The sequence below is a fragment of the Eretmochelys imbricata genome, chromosome 11 (assembly GCF_965152235.1).
Source record: "Eretmochelys imbricata isolate rEreImb1 chromosome 11, rEreImb1.hap1, whole genome shotgun sequence".
Classification (NCBI taxonomy): Eukaryota; Metazoa; Chordata; order Testudines; family Cheloniidae; genus Eretmochelys; species Eretmochelys imbricata.
The window spans coordinates 33821871-33839256 of record NC_135582.1 but is presented as its reverse complement, the minus strand read 5'-3'; the positions used below and the strand labels follow the sequence as shown (position 1 = coordinate 33839256).

The following is a 17386-nucleotide window of genomic DNA, read 5'->3' as shown; positions in this document are numbered from 1 at the left end:
AGTTGGGTGTCAGCCTATTTTGGAGAGCGATTCCCTCCCCCTCTCTCCCCCACACTAAGTACCACCCCCAGCAGCGCTCACCTCCCAGCGATAACTGGACGGGAACTTCACCTGCCCCACTGCGCCCAAAGACGTGCCTGCCTCAAACCTTTCCATCCATGGAGCTACGTAGGAAAAGGGGTTTTAACGCTATTATGGTAACAAACGCACTCTGCAGGCCACACGAACAGACAAGCACTGTACCCTGTACTTTATTACAGTACATCAGCAGCCAACAGCTAGTCACATACACAGCAGGCACTTAAAACTACAGTAAATAGTTGTAGAAAAACGTTTAGTGTAGGAGCATTCTCCAGTGACTTAAAAATCCACTTCTAAAAACGATGCAAGATTTATATTTCCCCTTTAGCTTTGTAAAATGGTGACCCTCACCCCATAAATCTTTGAAAAGAGAGAAGTTAGGGCCTTGCTTACCTGTAGCTATAGAAAATATATTAATGCTAACACCCACTTTGACTGAACAGTTCCAGTCCAGACTTAAGTGCAGACAGCTCTCTTGGAAGAGATCCTTGCAAGTCAACTATTTAAAAACAAAATGCAAGCTAGCTGATCTAGCATTCATAAAATACACAGCCATCAAAATTTAAATTATAGTTTAAAAATGATTTCTAGTTTAAGAGAGTATTTTGAAGTGAAGACTTTTGTTCAATTTTTTAAAAAATTCCCTTGTGGTTGAGTAACAGCCAGTAGGGAACCACAAGAAATGCTAAATTATCTTTTCAACTTGCAGTTTTAGGGGAAAGCGTAACCTGGTTCATCTCATCTTCTCTCTATGTAAAAGCATGCGTCAGCTCCCACAGAGGAACAGGTATTTTCCATGAGCTATGGATGCTAACAATATACATTATTTAATAGTGCACCTCTGCCAAAGATACATACCATTGCTATCTTCATTTTAGCCAGAGAGCGAGTATTGTTTGTATCTGAGACAAATCTGTTTATTACATCATTGGCAGAGATCAGTGTAAACAAAAGACAAACGTATCTTAAGTATGACATACCTGTTACTTGGCTGCTCTAGTGATTTTATAAGAACCTTATCTGCAATAAAAATACAACACTGAACCTGTCTTAAGTCAAATTTAGACATTCCGCCCTCGCCCTTCAGATGTTCTTGGGGCCTGTTCCTGCTTCTATTTACTACAATAGGAGTAGGATCAGGCCTGAGGGCACTGAGGAAAATGGATAGGACTGCTCACACTCTCCCCCCAAATTAAAGGCCAAGTTCTGCAAACATGTACTCATGCAAGTAGTCCTTACTTACATAAGTAGTCATTAATTATTGTGGGACTACTCAGGTGAAGATAACTTGCGTAAGAAAAGGATTGTAGGATCAGGCCCAAAGATCATATTGCAACATGACATACTGAAGTGAAACTGAATTACAGTTTTCTATGGGCTAACTTAAGTATGTAAAATTACAAACGTTAAATGTAATTTTAAAAAAATGAAATGAACTAAAAAACAGTTTCAGCGACGTCATTATGAACATAGTCTAATTCTGAAGTTAACATACACACATGAATTAAAAATATACAAAAGTGCAACCCAGTATCCTCTACAAAGTCTTATTCAGCTTGCTTCCGGATACATTGATTGTTCTTTAAAGTGTGAATTAAGATGCCTGAGAAAATCCCCCCTGGATGTAGTAGATGGTGGGAAAACTTTTTGACAGAATTCACATATTCCAGACTGCTTCAGTTCTGAGTCTGTATAACCTTGTGCCAGTAAGTTATTATCTTGAGTGTGATATGGCTTCCAGAAGGGCTGGAGAAAAAAAAAAAAAAGGCAAAAAAGTTATTTATTTGTGTTTTAAATGAATACAGTTCTAAATGTAAAAGTTACCAGCATTTGTTTTCCCCTAGTTAGATTTTGTACATACGTGATATATTTTAATAACAAAAATGGCATCTCTGGTTCTCATTACATTAAAATCAAGAAAAGACTTCACATTTTGGCAAAGTAAAAGAATCAGAAGGAAACTAAACATTTATACATTTACATCTGCAAACACTGTGTCAAATACAAGAATAGAAGTAAGATTTTTAAAAACACTCATGAGAATCAACTAAAGCTTCCTTTATCAGCAATGTCAGTGTAATAAATACTAAGGCTTTTTATGGACTCTTCAAATATTTCACTGTAGGAAACTAAACCATGGCATCTGTAGTCTCTGTACTGAGATACTGTATAAACATTCCTGTACAGATAATATTGCCCTTTTTAGAAAAAAAGCAATATACATTTTACATTAGAGTACAGCATAGGTTTACTATATAAGACTAACATGAGGCAGATTTTATTTTACATTCCCCCTATTGGAACGTATCTAGTTTTCAATTTAATCAGAAAGCAATCTCCCTGGCAATGTAGGGTAATTTATATTTTACCTCTGTATTATCTGTTGCTAATATTACAATAATGAAATTAAATTAATCCTTAACCTCCCTTTGCAATCCTCATTTCTTCATCACAAAGACTGTGTGGCCTGAAGTGTCTGAGTCTCTGCTGCTTCTTCCTACTTGGCATCAAGTTATAAGCCAAAGTGCACTCAAACTGAATGGCAGCAAGTAAGTGGCAGGAGGGGGCACAGCCCAGGAGAGACTGCTACAGTCTTTTTGCTATAACCTCATGTATGCACAGAAGGGAAAGAGTATTTTGGCAGTAGAAAGGCAAGCAGTTTCCCTTGAAGTTAAGCCTCTTGCTGTCCATCCCCATAAAAGAGCTTCAATTTTCATGTTCCCAAACTTTGCCAGGCTAAAAAGCAGGTGCTTAATCCTCCAGTGGCAACAAACTGTGCTACCAACCTGGCTTTCACAGTGGTTAGTTCTTATTTCTAAACCAGATGCAGTTTCTTTTAGGAGTTAATTCCCTTCCTAAACAAGGTTTAGCATTTCAGGGGGCTGTTGTTCATTAGAAATTACATCAGTTCCTTCTGCAATACAATCTATGGATTGTATATCATGGGTAGTTGATGTAAGTTGCATATGAAATTTGTCTAGACACTAACATACTTTTAAATATTCCTATAGGAGTGTGTTTGTGGTTACTCACTTGCAACGCCACCTTGAATAAACTGGCATTTTTAATAACCATATAAAGAGGCATGATATTTAAAGTGGCCAAAAAGGTTCTTGTAAAATTTGCTGAAATGTATTGGGGACTAAATAAGGTTCTACTCTTACAATCTGGAACTACCAGGCTTAGGTACCAATCCAGAAAAACACTTAATACCACAGACTTCTTGGGGACTTAAGCATGTGCTTAAGTGTTTCCCTGAATAGGGACAGATTTAAGGAGATGCTTAAGCATTATGCTGAATTGGGACCTTAAGCATCTATTTAACTGTCTTCAAGCAATAGCAGTCCCATTACAGTCAATGGACTATTCATGTGCTTAAAGTTATGCATTTTAAATGGTTTTCTGAATTGTGGCCTCACTAGGATTGGCAGTCCCACTAAATAAAGCACTGCATCAATAATTAATATTTGCGGAATCAGACCTTAAGTTGTAAAGGTGTGCATATATGTACAAACACAGTTAACTATAAATCTGTAAAGTCTTAGGTCCAGTAAGATGCATGTTTATTGTAATCTGCCACATGTTTCCATCACATCGTTTTCAAAGAGGTACTATATCCTAACAGGGCCACCCAGATGGAGAAAAGGGAGGAGGAGAGGAGAGGAAAAGGGACTGTTTGCAGGGGGCCCCCTAAACTGAGTGGCATTGTGACCGGGCGCATGGGGTTGCAGTGCCACTCAGGTTTGGCACTGTGACCCTGTGTAGCAGCTCACAATGCCCAGGGTGGGTAGCCAGCCCCACAGGACAAGAGCCACTGCTACACAGTAAGTGTGGGGTAGGCTCACTCTCCTCACCCAACCCATACAGCCTCCCCTCAGCATTTCTGCACCTTTTTTTTTTTTGGGCGGGGGGGGGGGGAAGGGAAGGGAAGGGAAGGGGAGATTGCTTCAGATTTTGTCCCAGGCCTCCAAAATCTCTGTGCAGCCCTGTACCCTAAGGAAACAGCACTGAGTTTTCCATTTAATATCCATAAAACAGGAAAGCTAAATTTACCACATAAACTGAGAGCAGCAGCTCCAGATGTTCATTGTTGCCAAATATATTGTATTTTAAGGGGTTGTTCCATCTTATAAGTTAACATATATAGTAACTATGACAAAGTCCTAGTCTATACTAGGGGCAAAAAAAAATCCAGCATGTAATTCACCACTGTTGGAGCTCCACCAGTAGCAACTATAGACAGGGCACAGGCAGGCTTCCCAGTACTCAGCATAGGTATCGACAGGGCTTGGATGTTTATTACTAGTCCCTCTACGACAAGGTGGTAAAAAAGATCTGGGCACTGTCTAAACTAGAGCACAACTGCTGCAGCTACACCAGTGAAGAGAATTACACCCCCAAGTTGTATTAATCTAACTGGATAATACTTCAGCACTTGAACTCAGCTAAGAGCAAATCTCTAACCCTATAATCAGTAAAAAGACAACAGATCAATTCAATTCACCCAGAACAAAACGCATGAAAACATTTTGGAAGCAGTTAAGTAAATATACATCACCTTTATTTAAATATACACACATGTATATTTAATGGATTCTAAAGTAATATTGGCTTCTGTCAAATAAACTTCTGGATAAGATGCAACATTTTAATCAATGTCCTTATGTTCTACTTTGCTACATGGATATGACTTCTAAATATTGAAACTATTTTGTATTGCCAGTTTTCTTTTGAAATGTAACATTCGATATTAAAATCTCCCCATAGAGCTGTAGTATTGGTCATTCACATTCTAAAATGATACCCTCAAACTAAAGTAATTTCCTTATTTTTCACAAATACCAATTATCTAACCCTATGCTCTCTTGTCCACCAACTCTCCTGCACTTTTAAAGCTGCATACTTCCCTATCAACTTTTAATCACACACCAGCTGTTTCACTTACTGTAATATACAATGCAGGGTGCCATCTATTGAAAAATGAATTCACAGACTAGCTAGTAAAAGAACAAGCAGGAGAGATAATGGAGAACAAGTAGTAGAATGGACGCTTCATAGATCCACAGGAATTCTACTTGTAATAAAAAGTTGTTTAATGTCTTGTACTCAGTCCCAACTATAACTGAGAATTTGGAGGAAAATAAAGGAGTATGTAATTAATAATTCAGGATAAAATTAAAATCTACCACAGCACAAACAATATATTGAAAATATAATCATACACTTTGAACAATGAATCTATGGCAATTAAAAAAATAAAATTATGTAAATCAGCACTACAAATCTCGGATTCGCTGCCAAAAATTTTCAGAAATTAAATTTAAGACTATGGTAGACAGTAGAACGAGGCTGGGTCAGTTTTAATAATACATCTACAGCATCTGAGGATCTCTAGAGCAAGGTAAATGTTATTTTAGCCTCACAGCTCCTCTTTTCCTTATTTTAAAGGCAAAGTTGAGGCACAGAGCAGTTAAGGCAATTTGCCCAAGGTCAAAGGGAATAACTGGAAGAGCTGAGAAGAAAGTGCAAAAATTCTAAATATCAATATCTGCTCTAGCCTTTGGGTAATGCTCCCTCCTACGAGAAAGAGACAAAAAGTGAAATCCTGGCCCTATTAAAGTCAATGGAAGTTTTGCCACTGACTTCAATGGAACCAGGATGTCATCCAAAGGCTCTGATTAAGCAGAGCACTCAATGGGACTCACACACACACACACAATTGTTTTGCTGAATTTGGCCAAAGGGCCTTATTTTCAGGGACACCGAGCATCTACAGCTCACGCTGAATTCAGCTGGAGTTCTGGACGTTCATACTTCTGGAAAAAAAAAAAAATCACACCTCAAGCGTCTACTTAAAAAGTAGATATACATTTGCCTGTATTTCCTTAGGTTTCCATTTATGACTATTTGTGGAAATACATATTTTCCTATTCTACAAGTACTTCTAAAGTATTTTATCCCTTTTAAGTTGTTCTGTGTTTGTCCCTCATTAGATCTAAAGATAATTCCTTCTGGGGAAAAAAAAAAATATCATCTATCTGGTATTTTTTAAAAATAGCACATGCCCAAATGTTCAGTTGTACATTTTTAAAAATTATAGAGATGCACACTATTTGATTCTATGGAATAAATACCTGGGTAAAGAGAATTTTTGGATAGTTGTGATTAAAATCAATTTTGCAATGGATACAGAAACAGTTACTTAATATCTTCCTGAAGTGAAATTTGTGCAAACATCTATATTCTTAAATCTAATTTAAATCCCTCCATTATTTCACTGAAAATGTAGTTAATGTACACAAATTTAGTGTCAGAAAGCAGATCTACATAAAAGTCAAATGTTCACCATAAAAATGGTGTGATTCATATAGGTTTCATTCCTGCCTGAAAGACCTTTGCACGGCACTTGTTTAAATGAAATATTAACCTTTAAAATATACAATATCAATATAAAGATACCTGCTGAGGTCCTCTGACAGCCCTCCCAGTGGCCTCTGAAGAGGGAAAATTTAATTCAATGGCATCTTGATTTGTGTACGGATATACAAGTTTCGTACCAATGTCTGCTGTTTTCAAACATGGTGTTTTGTCCTGAGTATTCTGTTTGAGCATGGTTGTATGGCTTGGGGGTTTTGTTTTGTCAAGTGTAGTTAGGTTTTGCATAGTTATGGGGTCAACTCCATGAGTTTCAAATGGGTTACATTCCAATTTACTCCAGTTCATAGTATGGTCTTCATGCTTCATGTTAAAATGATGATCTTGAAGTATATTTTCAGCTATTGCAGTACAAGGAACTGTTGGTTTATCTGGAGTGCTCTGTAAGAAAGTAGAGTCATTGTCTGTAGGTGGAAACTTGACATTCAATTTAGAAAGTGATTCTACAGAGTTGTCTTCCTCATCTTGGCCCACTCCTCTTGGTGTGATAGATGTTGTGCATGATACACCTCTATTTATATCTGGTTTAACCTGAGGTTTAAAAAGTTCTTCTGCTTGTTCATCAGTTTTATCAGTACACTGAATAGGCATGGAAAACGGAATTTCTGTAAAGGGGGAAAAAAGGAAATTGTCAGATGCCATCTATGGAAATATTTCAAAGTAATTGTTAAAGCACAGATGTGTGGATCAGTTATTTTTCTTGATTCTCTTTCTTGATTTTTTTAGAATATTTTCCTGAAGCTAATAATTTGAGGGATGCTCCCCCTATCATCCCATTAAAGAAGGATAGCCTCAGGGCAAAAAAAACCAGAATGTGAAATAACAGAGCTTGATTAATTTATTCTAACAATTCTATCCCTCTTAGATTGCCCCATATTCTCAACAACACTCACGTACATTTACTACAGTGTTCTGGCAGCTGTTGCAACTCAAGATATTGTTTTACGGAGTGCCAACAGTGTGCTAGGCACTGTAGTCCCAAAGTATTTGAAGTGAATAGACCTTCACAGTAGGGATGGTCTTCCTCTGTGTTTGAGAGCTCTCAGTGCATTCAAGAACTACAAATAATAATCTACATATTACTTCTAATCAAGTTGGGGAATAGTTTTACTATATATTTCATGTATGCAAAGTCCTCCTGAAATCGCTCCAATCTATGGTGATAGACGCCATATAAATTCACAGGCAGAAACCGGCATGGTAAGTTTACTGCTTTCTATGCTGCAGATATATATTTTTTAAAATTATAGGGTGAATTTACCCCTTCTAAAACTAGGTATAGTCATGTTGGTCCCAGGATATGAGAGACACAAGTTTGGTGAGGTAATATCTTTCTATTGGGCCAACTTCTGCTTTTCAGCTACCCACAGCTCATCTTCAGGTCTGGGGAAGAGCTCATTGTGGTCAAAAGCTCATCTCTCTCACCAACAGAAGTTGGGCCAATAAAAGATATTACCTCACCCAACTTGTCTCTTCCTGAATGAGGCAGAGAATCTTTTAATGCAAAAAGGGGACATAGTATTGTTTATATAGAATAAACAATACACAATAATAATGTACTGTCAAAAAACCCCTCAGAAATCAATTTCACAGGCATCTATTAATTAACTGGAAGCAGCTTGACAGATACCCAGAACTTTGGAATATCAGGTCCCTTATTTACATTTTAAAATATGGATTTAGGAGCATAACTTTAGACTCTTTCAGTATTTTTTTCAGCATTTGATGTCCAGGTTTAGCTGAAGTAGATACTTGTATATATTGATTTCAGCTGAGTAGAGCAATAAGTGGGTACCATTAAAATTTTATCTTTTTAATTGTTATCTATGAGAAATTATCACAAGTATGGTTACCGTTTAACAGTTAGACAGTGAATACAAGTTTTAAGGGAGTCCAGTGTACTACTTATTAGGACTGGAAGTCACGTTATTAATAAATATATCTCACAGTCTTGATCAGCATTTCATTGTACTTGCCTCAAGAAAAGACAAAACATCAACTTTGGAATAACTTGCTGAGTGCCCCAAATCAGAGATAAGAGGGGCACATTTGGCACATAAATAAAAGATCAACTTTCATGTACCCTTTCTCCCCCTTGAAGTCATGGACCACTAGCTCTTATTTCATATGAAGTTGTAACATCTAGTTTGTCAATATGTATTGGAGACATCTGCAGGGAGCTGGAAGAGTAAAGTAAATTTTTTTTGTGAGGGCTTGAAAAGCGGTCTATAAAACCCTATCGGGACCTGATCCTGCTGTCTTATAGTATGCAAAAGCTAATGAAACTACTTCAAGTATTATGTACTATGTCCAGTATAAGTGTTAGCAGGATCAGGCTCATAGGACCTAGTCCAGTTCTCGCTGAAGTCAGTTTTTCCACTGATTTTGGTGAGAGTTGGACCTTTAGTCTGTATAATAAATAAATAACTAAATAAATTAAAAAAAAAAAAAAAAAAAAAAGGGCGTTTCAAGTCTGCACAAGGCACTTTGTCTTAAAGTCCTCTACCTCTCCACATGCCAGCAGCCTTCTTTGACAAATGTGAGGCTAGAAATATTCATAACAGGCATTTTTATAAACAGAGCTAAATAAAAAACAAAAAAGTGCCGTCACTCAGAGCATGCTGGGGCATCAGACTGAGTGAGAGCCAATGATCTACTTCAAGGGACAAAAAAAGAAGTCTCTTACATGGTGACTGCCTCTTACCCATGTAATTTGGAATGTTCCTCATACAATTTCAAAACTCATGGTGCATTTTCTTAGTGAACTGCAGAGCACCATGTGAGCAGACTTGAAAGAAGCAGATGGTAAATAGTGGAAGTACTTTCAATGTATGTGTAATTTACAGTATTTTCAAATATAAAGCAAAGCTTTCAAACAGTTGAATCACAATAAGAGCTAAAGGAAGATGTTACCATTTACAGGTTCTCTCTTTATGTTAAGTTTACTGAGTTGGTCTGTTTGCTTTCTTGCTAGTGTGCATATTCGATGACATTCTTCCTTCATCTCCTGGAAAACCATCTCTAGATCTTCCCTAAAAGTTCAATATTTTAAATCAAAAAGCGTCAGTGGGTTCAGCTCTTTCATGACCTTGAATTAAAAAAAAAAAAAAAAAAAAAAAAAATTCCACAACTGTAAGCCAGAGATAGTGTTGACCACCAGAAACATTTAGCTGGTAGTCTTCTCCTTAAGGTGTGTGCGCGCGCGCACACACACACACACACACACACACACACTCCTTTGCAAAAGCAAATGGAAGGGAAGAAAGTAGTCAAACATGATGAAATATGTAGCTGTTTGGTCATATCACATGCACAGGCCCCCTGCATGGAAGTGATGGAATGGAGAAATAAACCTTTATAGGCCAGGGATTCAAAGGAAATATGAGCCACAGACCTTTCATGTTTCACTGAGTTCCCTCCAGCATTGGCAGTACAACACATCCTTGGCAATTATAGTGCTTCTGTGTTCATGCGAGGGCCAGTCCAGAGAAATTAGCTGATGCTGTTGTGAACATACATTATTTCCCATTTTTGCTGTGGACTTTAGTCCATGCAAGAAAGGAAATATGCTATGCAAAAGCAGCTGCTCCATGGCTCCCTCCTCTCCTTGCTTATGTGACATTTTTGCAGCGGGCTGGAGAACTCCTCACTTAGGCCACGTCTACATTGGCAATTGAACGACAAAACTTTTGTCTTTCAGAGGTGTTTAAAAACAAAACAAAAAACCACACACCCTTGAAAGACAAAAAAGTTTTGTGGGTGATAAGCGCCAGTGTGAACAACGCTTTGTTGGCAGGAGCACTCTCCTGCGGACAATGCTAACGCTGCTCGTTGCGGGTGGAAGTTTTTTGTCAGCAGGAGAACCAACAAACAGCGGCTACACAGCACGACTTTTAGCGGCATGGCTGTAGCAACACAGCCATGCCACTAAAGTTGTGTAGTGTAGACATGGCATCTGTTGCCATTCCCTTCTGCACAACCCACATCCTAGCTTTTTTTCCCCTCAGGGCCTTTCACAGGTTCCTAAATGGCTGTCAAATACTTAGTAAAATCACGCTAAGAATGGAAAACATAGCTCTTCATACAAGTGCAGTTTTTGGCTTCTTGAAAAACATGGCATATTACATTATTCTGCTTACTTATGCATCACAAATACTTGAATTGAGGCACATGAGACCACGCAGACTAATGAAGCATAAGTTCCTAGATCTTGCAAAAAGGACTTTTAGTTAAAGGTGAACTGAAGATTTGAGGTGGGGTAGAGGAGAGACACAGAGGGTTAGTGTCTTATTTTGCTTCTTTATGCCGCAGGGTTTTTTTGTTGCTTTTATCAAAAGGTTTTTCTTTGTGAGTTTTTATTCACCCTGTTGCAGTTTGGACTATTAAGTGCTGCCTTCCTTATTTTGCTGGAGGTGTCCCTTGGAGGACACAGAGATGTGGATTAGGAACTCACTCAGAAGAATGAGGACAGCTGGTGAGTGGTTTTAGTATTCATTCCAACTGTTTCTCAGGTGTTTCAGTTCGTTAGTAGTTAAACACCCCAAACTCCACTCAAAGCTTTAAATAGTCTGATACCACAGATATTTTATTCAGTCAGTCAGATTTCACTTGCTTCTCTCTGATGCCATGTCATAATCCTGCAAATTCTTCAGTCATGCATAGCCTGGAGAGAAGAAGAACTGGGCATACGAGAGCTGAATTTTAATGTAAAGAACATGTGCTCAGGTGGGAGGGGGAGAAAAGGGGGAATAATCTAAAAAAACAAAAAAACTAGACACTTCAAATAAGATCTAGAAAAAAAAATAAAGTAGCAAAAAGCACAATGCCATTTTTTTCACCCCATGTGACACCTTTAAGAATCTCCTTCTAAATGATCCTTCAGCAAAAGTTGGTAAAAACCTGCCTTAGGTCTGCACTTTTCACAGGAGAATATTACTAAGGCTCTGGTCAACCCCCTTCACCATAAAACATGCAGAAGGGCAATACTCACTCATTAAATACAGCAAGGTTCAGTGTCATACACCTCTATGATGCCCTACTTTTGATTATTCAGGGATCACAAGGCCTCCTTTGCATTGTGGGCAGTGACTCCATAGCTAAACCTGGCCCCAAACACTCAGATTTGGAAACATAAAGTTGAAGGATTAGTCCCTTGTGCAATCTGTTGAGCCCTCTCCTGGCAGCACTGCCCTCCTATGCTGCACTAGTTATTCCAGCATGGCTGCACGATCGCCCTCAAAAGGAGTTAAGGCTGATACAATAACCAGCATTAACATCCATAGCTATTTCCCATGGAGCTTAAACTCCTGCTGCATCATGTGGTTGTTTTTTCTTCCTCCTGATATATCCCTGAATATCCACAGAACACCAGCTATGCATCCACATGCCACACAGGCTCTGCTCCCCTCCCTACGCTGCTTCTGTGCCCTTTTCTGTTCTTTCTGTATTGTGAAAAGGGAGGGAAGCAGCTGGCCTTATTACTTTTTAGCAAATGTGAACATTGTTTACAAAAATGCTGCAAAATTATTTACCTTTCATGCACAGTTAAAATACCAGGGATCCCTGGAGATAAATCCTGTCTAGCTGGAGCAATCTTCGTATGTTTAATCTTAAAGTAAAACATGGGATTAGGGATCTTGTTTTGGTGTACGAATTTCGATTCTTACATTTACATGGATTTAACACAAAGGTAGATTAACAAATGTCTCAACATTCTTCAACAGTCAGCAGAAACAACTAATCTTACGTGTACCCAAGAAGCCATTTAGAAAACAAATGTACAAGAAATCTCATGTTTCATTCTTTGATTTTAAAATCCCTTCTAGTACAAATTTGGTAATGCCACTATTTTGCCCTTATACAGAGGTTTTCATATGAGACCACAGGCACCGACTCTGTGGGTGCTCAGGGCTGGAGCACCCACGGGGAAAAGTTAGAGGATGCTCTGCACCCACCGGCAGCCAAGCTCCCCTCCTCCTTTCCCCTGGAGCATGCCCCATCGCTGCTCCTCCACCTACCTCCCAGTGTTTCCCGCCCAGCTGCCAAACAGCTGTTTGGCAGTGTTAGCAAACTCCAGGCTGGGGGGAGGAGGCGGGGCCAAAGCCAGGATTTGGGCAAGGGGTTGGAATAGGGGTGAGGGTCAAGTACCCGCAGAAAAGAGCGGAAGTCAGCGCCTATGTTTGAGACTCTCATAGGACTTTAATATGTGGGTAAGCATTATCCTCCTCTTTATAGGTAGGGAAGCTAATGCACAGAAGTTGTATTGTATTACAATTCAGTTTTAATCATGTATCAGATCATAGGCTCATTTCTAAGGAACTGATGTATTTTAAATTCCAAAAATCAATTGTCTCTAAAATTTTCAACAAGCAGATTAAAGGCTGATAAATTATCTATCATGCTTTTAAACAAGTTGTTACATTTGACTACCACCTTGTGGATTACACTAGTATTACATGGACTGTAAATTGTTCACTAAATATTGGCTACCCCAGTGGTTTTCAACCTTTTCTCAGTTGTGGACCCCTAAAATATTGCGAATGGAGGTGCAGACTCTTTTGGAAATCTTAGACATAGTCTACAGTCCAGCAGGGGTCTGTGGATCACAGGTTGAAAACCACTGCTCTACCCTGGATGTTTTTCCTGGTAAGTGAAACTCCAAATCTGACCAAAAAAGAGTGGGATAAAAATGGAAGACTGAAGCTAGGTATAATATGCAATTTGAGTCTGAACGGTAAAAGACCAACTACAATACAGCTATGTAATTTTTCTCCAGCAATATTTAATTGTATAACCATTTAAAATAAAAATATGAAGAATAATTAAAGGTACACAAAATAAGATTCAAGTATTTTATGGCTTAACTGAAGGAACATTACAGCTAGTGTTACTGTATATATTTTAACAATTTTCTTAGCAACTTACATACAGTTGTAATCTAAAATCTGTTAACCAGAGTAATTTGTATAAACAAAACCTTAAATAAGCATAATTATTTGCAAAGGTGTGGTGTCTCATTTTATTTACTTACCTCCATTTCATATATTGGCATATTTATGCAATCCTGTGCTTCACTTTTTTCTTTTAATTTGTTTTTTAGAAACCTTATTTCTTCTTCTTTAATGGCAATAATAGATACAAGTTTATTTTCCTTTAGAGTGTTTTCTTCCTCAGTTTGCTTCAATTTAATGCCCTCTGTTTCCAATTGTTCCTAAAAATAGCACAATTGGTTAATATTTCCAGAATAGGAAGAATATCATTATGCAACAGCCTGGGATATACTACATTAAGTCTTGGCAACCTAAATGAAATGAGTCTTATCTACTCACTAATGTCAATTTGCGTTGAAATAATTAAAGACCATTTAGTGCTATATACAGATATGTCTGATCATGGACAATTACTCAAAACAATTGTGTGCTGTTTTGAGCTTATAAAAGCCAAGCCAACAGATTTCACATTAGTGTTTTAAGAAAAGTGGAAGACATGGTCTTACTTCATTTATATACACTGTGTGCAGTAACATTTAGTTTCATAGCATGCTAAACAGTGAGTTACAGCAATTTTAAAGAAGGTGACAAAGTCTTCAGAGTTAATTTCTGGAGCAGTTAGAAATGTAGCTCTATCACTTAGGTGATTTAGATTTCCAAAGACCCAAGCTGCATGCAATGCTGAAAAGATAAGGAATTAGACATTTTTAGTGTAGGCCCTATCCCAAATATTCAACCAGAATTTTGTAGAAATTAAATATGTACAGAGAAAATCTATCAGGACACCAAAAGGGAAGACTTAGGTTTTTTTTTTTTTTTTTTTTAAATGTGTAAGTAGGCAATCCTTGAATTATTTCTCAGTAAAAGAATATATGGCTAGCGACACAGAGATGCAGTTACAACAGCTAAAAAGCTGTCTTTCCTTGAAAGTGGTGGAAATGTCTATACCCAAAGTTTCTATACTAATGGAAGCACAGGATTTCTAGAAAGTTTGAAGAGGACAATAGAAGCACTAATGACCATTATCCAGTTACATGAATAAACACATTTAAAAAGGGGGAGTAAGAGGGAATTTGGGCAGTTATTTTTGGAGGGATTCAGGCAGCACTGTCGCAGTCAAATAAGAAAAGGCAAATTATGGAAGAGAACTATTTGAATATGGATGACTGAACTGTATTTTTAAAATGCCACAATGCAAATAGGAGACAGACATTCACTTGGTTCAAAATTATATTTGTCCAAAAGCAACCAAATACACCACAAATATTCTGCTCTTATCATTTTGAAATTGGATACAAAAGTCTTTCTCTGAAACAAATTTCAAATTGCTTTGCAAGTTATCCAAATAACAAAGTAATTCAGGTGTTTCATTCCCAAGACTTATTTTCCCACTAAAATTAAATGTTTGTTTGTTTATAAGTGTATTGATCTAACTGATCAAAATAGTTAAATAGAAACACTGTGACTTAGACCCAGGGATGGAAAAGTCACATGCAATGTCAAGATAAATAATGTGCCAAAATGCAAGTCACACCATCTGGAAAAATAATTATTTTAAAAACAAGGTCAGTGGGAAGGCAGATAAAGAATGCTCAAGGGATGAGCCATATTAAGCCAGGTACCTGCCTCCAACAGGATAAAACTTAAGTCACCGAGTAAAGAATTAGGCCCAAGGTATACCCTGTTCACCAAAACAAACTAACACACAACAAAACCAACCCCTCCCTTGCCCCACCATGTTTTATGAAGCCTGTACATGCAAATACAATGAACTCAAAGTATAATGTATACATGGGATGGGGGCAGATGGAGGCAATGGAGAAGGAGCCAGCCCCAGGTGTGGTGATACAAGGAGGGGATTCAGATAATCCATTAGCAGAGTCCCAAAGAGGCTGCCGTAAGAGTCAAAAATAGAGACACATTCTGGGAAGAAATTTAAAGAAGACATGTTTCTATATTTAAATTTCACAATTTAAGCCAGTTAACCAAGAGTCAGTGCTCCAGGTCAGCTCATCCCGCCCCGCAAATTACCTAGTCCATAGTTGGCCTTCCCTTGCCTCAAGGAGCCACAGTCAGCTTCTTCCACTCACTGAGTGGTCAAAACAGTCTTTAAAATGGGTTCTCTCCACCGGAGGGAAACCCCTCATCTCCCTGGCTGGCTGAAGTCCTAGCAAACCCAGTTCCTCTGATGCTCTCAGTTGGCAGGACAACCCATTTCTAAAGCCATCCTCATATATCTATATACGCGGTTACCTTCCCGATTATTTCCTACAGCTGGAGGACCCTACTTTCAGGTTTGATGCTTCTGCCAGGTACTGTGGGACAGATTTCAGTACCTGTTTCCAGAATAGGCCATTAACCCCTTTCTGTCCTTGTCCAGGTTAGGATCTATATACCCCATTACAGGGAGTAGAAAGAGGTCTAGTATCCAAGGAGTCCAAGGAATGGGATGAAGAGAAAAGATGCAGCAAGAGAAGGGTTAGTCTTGATGGGACATGAATACTAAGAAGGAAGAGATTTTTGTACTCAGCTCTGAAATGGATAGGAAGTCTGAAGATTTCAGACTCAAGGTCATGTGTTCCCAACTTCCAGAGAGGGATGAGATTGTTCAAAATATGACAGCTAAATCTTAATTTGACTTAGGGAAAGCAAAAGGAAATAATCACAAAAGTGAGAGGAGTAGAAGGCACAAAAAGTTTCTGTAGTCAAGGTAATATTTGATGTGGATCAGGTTAGGAGGGGATAAACATTTAGTGAGTTGGGAAGCAAGTAAGAACTTTGCTGAAGTTTAAGACACAGGTTCCTGACCATTTGGGTGAGGTGGTGGTGTTTTTGGATTAAGATATTCTTACCAGTTTTGAATGTGCTGAAGTTGAAGGAAGTTATGGTGGAGCCAGGAGTTGCATAAGGTTGAAGTACTTAGAGAGTGAGGAAAGGGCTGTAAGAGTAAAGGTTATAAAGCATAAGGAGGTCTGAAAAACATTACACAGTAAAGTTAAGAATAAAAATGTAACAATTGTAAAGCATGAAATGTATTAAGTACATACATTAGAAACAGGCAAATGTACAACACCACTTAGCTCATGGCTCCTTCAGTCCCTGCACACAGCTCTTGCAGAGTCTAAATAGGATTGTGCTCTTTTTACTCTGGCCAAAAGTCAGGCAAAGCAAGAGGAGCACAGATTACAGGAGAGCCCCCTGAAACACAAGGCAAAGACCAGAAGCAGTGTGGGAGTTGCTATGGTCTTCCTCTAGTCGGAGGACAAAGGCAATGGGGCATAAGGAAGGCAGAGAGAAGAGAAATTCAGTGGGAGAGTCACTACATACCAGCACAACAGCCTGTCTGTGTACTAAAACGAGCATCATGTTGTTGTGAAGAAGCTATTTCATCACATACTGATGAAAGTCGGCATCACGGTGCACGGTCATGACATTACAGCAGGATACGTTTTGGGTCTCTGACTATTTGGTTATCCATCGAAGTCGTTCTATTGCCTTTCCCATATCTTACAGACACTAACAGTGGCAATTCAACCTTTAAGAACTAGAGTCACCAAGACTGATTGGGTCTGGGTGGCTTCAACATCAATATGATAACTCTCCCAGATTAGTTTTATGAACTCATGATATATTTCATATATCTTATATCTCATGATCCCATGACAGCTATGGGACTGTCTAGATGGTACCTAGCTCAATTAACATATCTGGCCATGTTCTGGATCTTATGTACTGGGATTAGCAACAGGGATAGAAATTATACCTTTGTCATGGAGCTCTCCATTATGACACATCTTTCCTGTCAGGGCATGGCAACCTATTTTAATGGTCTGTCCTACGAAGCTAATGGAACAGGTAAAATTTCAGATGGCTCTAAGGAA

General features: G+C 38.4%; 1 protein-coding gene across 3 annotated transcripts in view; it reads right to left on the bottom strand.

Annotated features, from left to right (window-relative positions):
• Positions 1–225: 225 nt before the first annotated feature.
• Positions 226–17386, bottom strand: part of TANK (TRAF family member associated NFKB activator) — a 35952-nt gene continuing 18791 nt past the window's right edge. For 2 of the 3 annotated variants that reach the window (XM_077829417.1, XM_077829418.1), the window contains 5 exons: positions 13547–13726; positions 12048–12124; positions 9430–9548; positions 6541–7121; positions 226–1827 (listed from right to left, as the gene is read on the bottom strand). In XM_077829417.1, the coding sequence (XP_077685543.1) occupies positions 1633–1827; positions 6541–7121; positions 9430–9548; positions 12048–12124; positions 13547–13726 (1152 nt within the window). In that variant the 3' untranslated portion in view covers positions 226–1632. Of the gene's footprint in view, positions 1828–5026; positions 5898–6540; positions 7122–9429; positions 9549–12047; positions 12125–13546; positions 13727–17386 lie in introns of all 3 variants that reach the window. The other variant, XR_013347435.1, reaches the window with a different exon arrangement.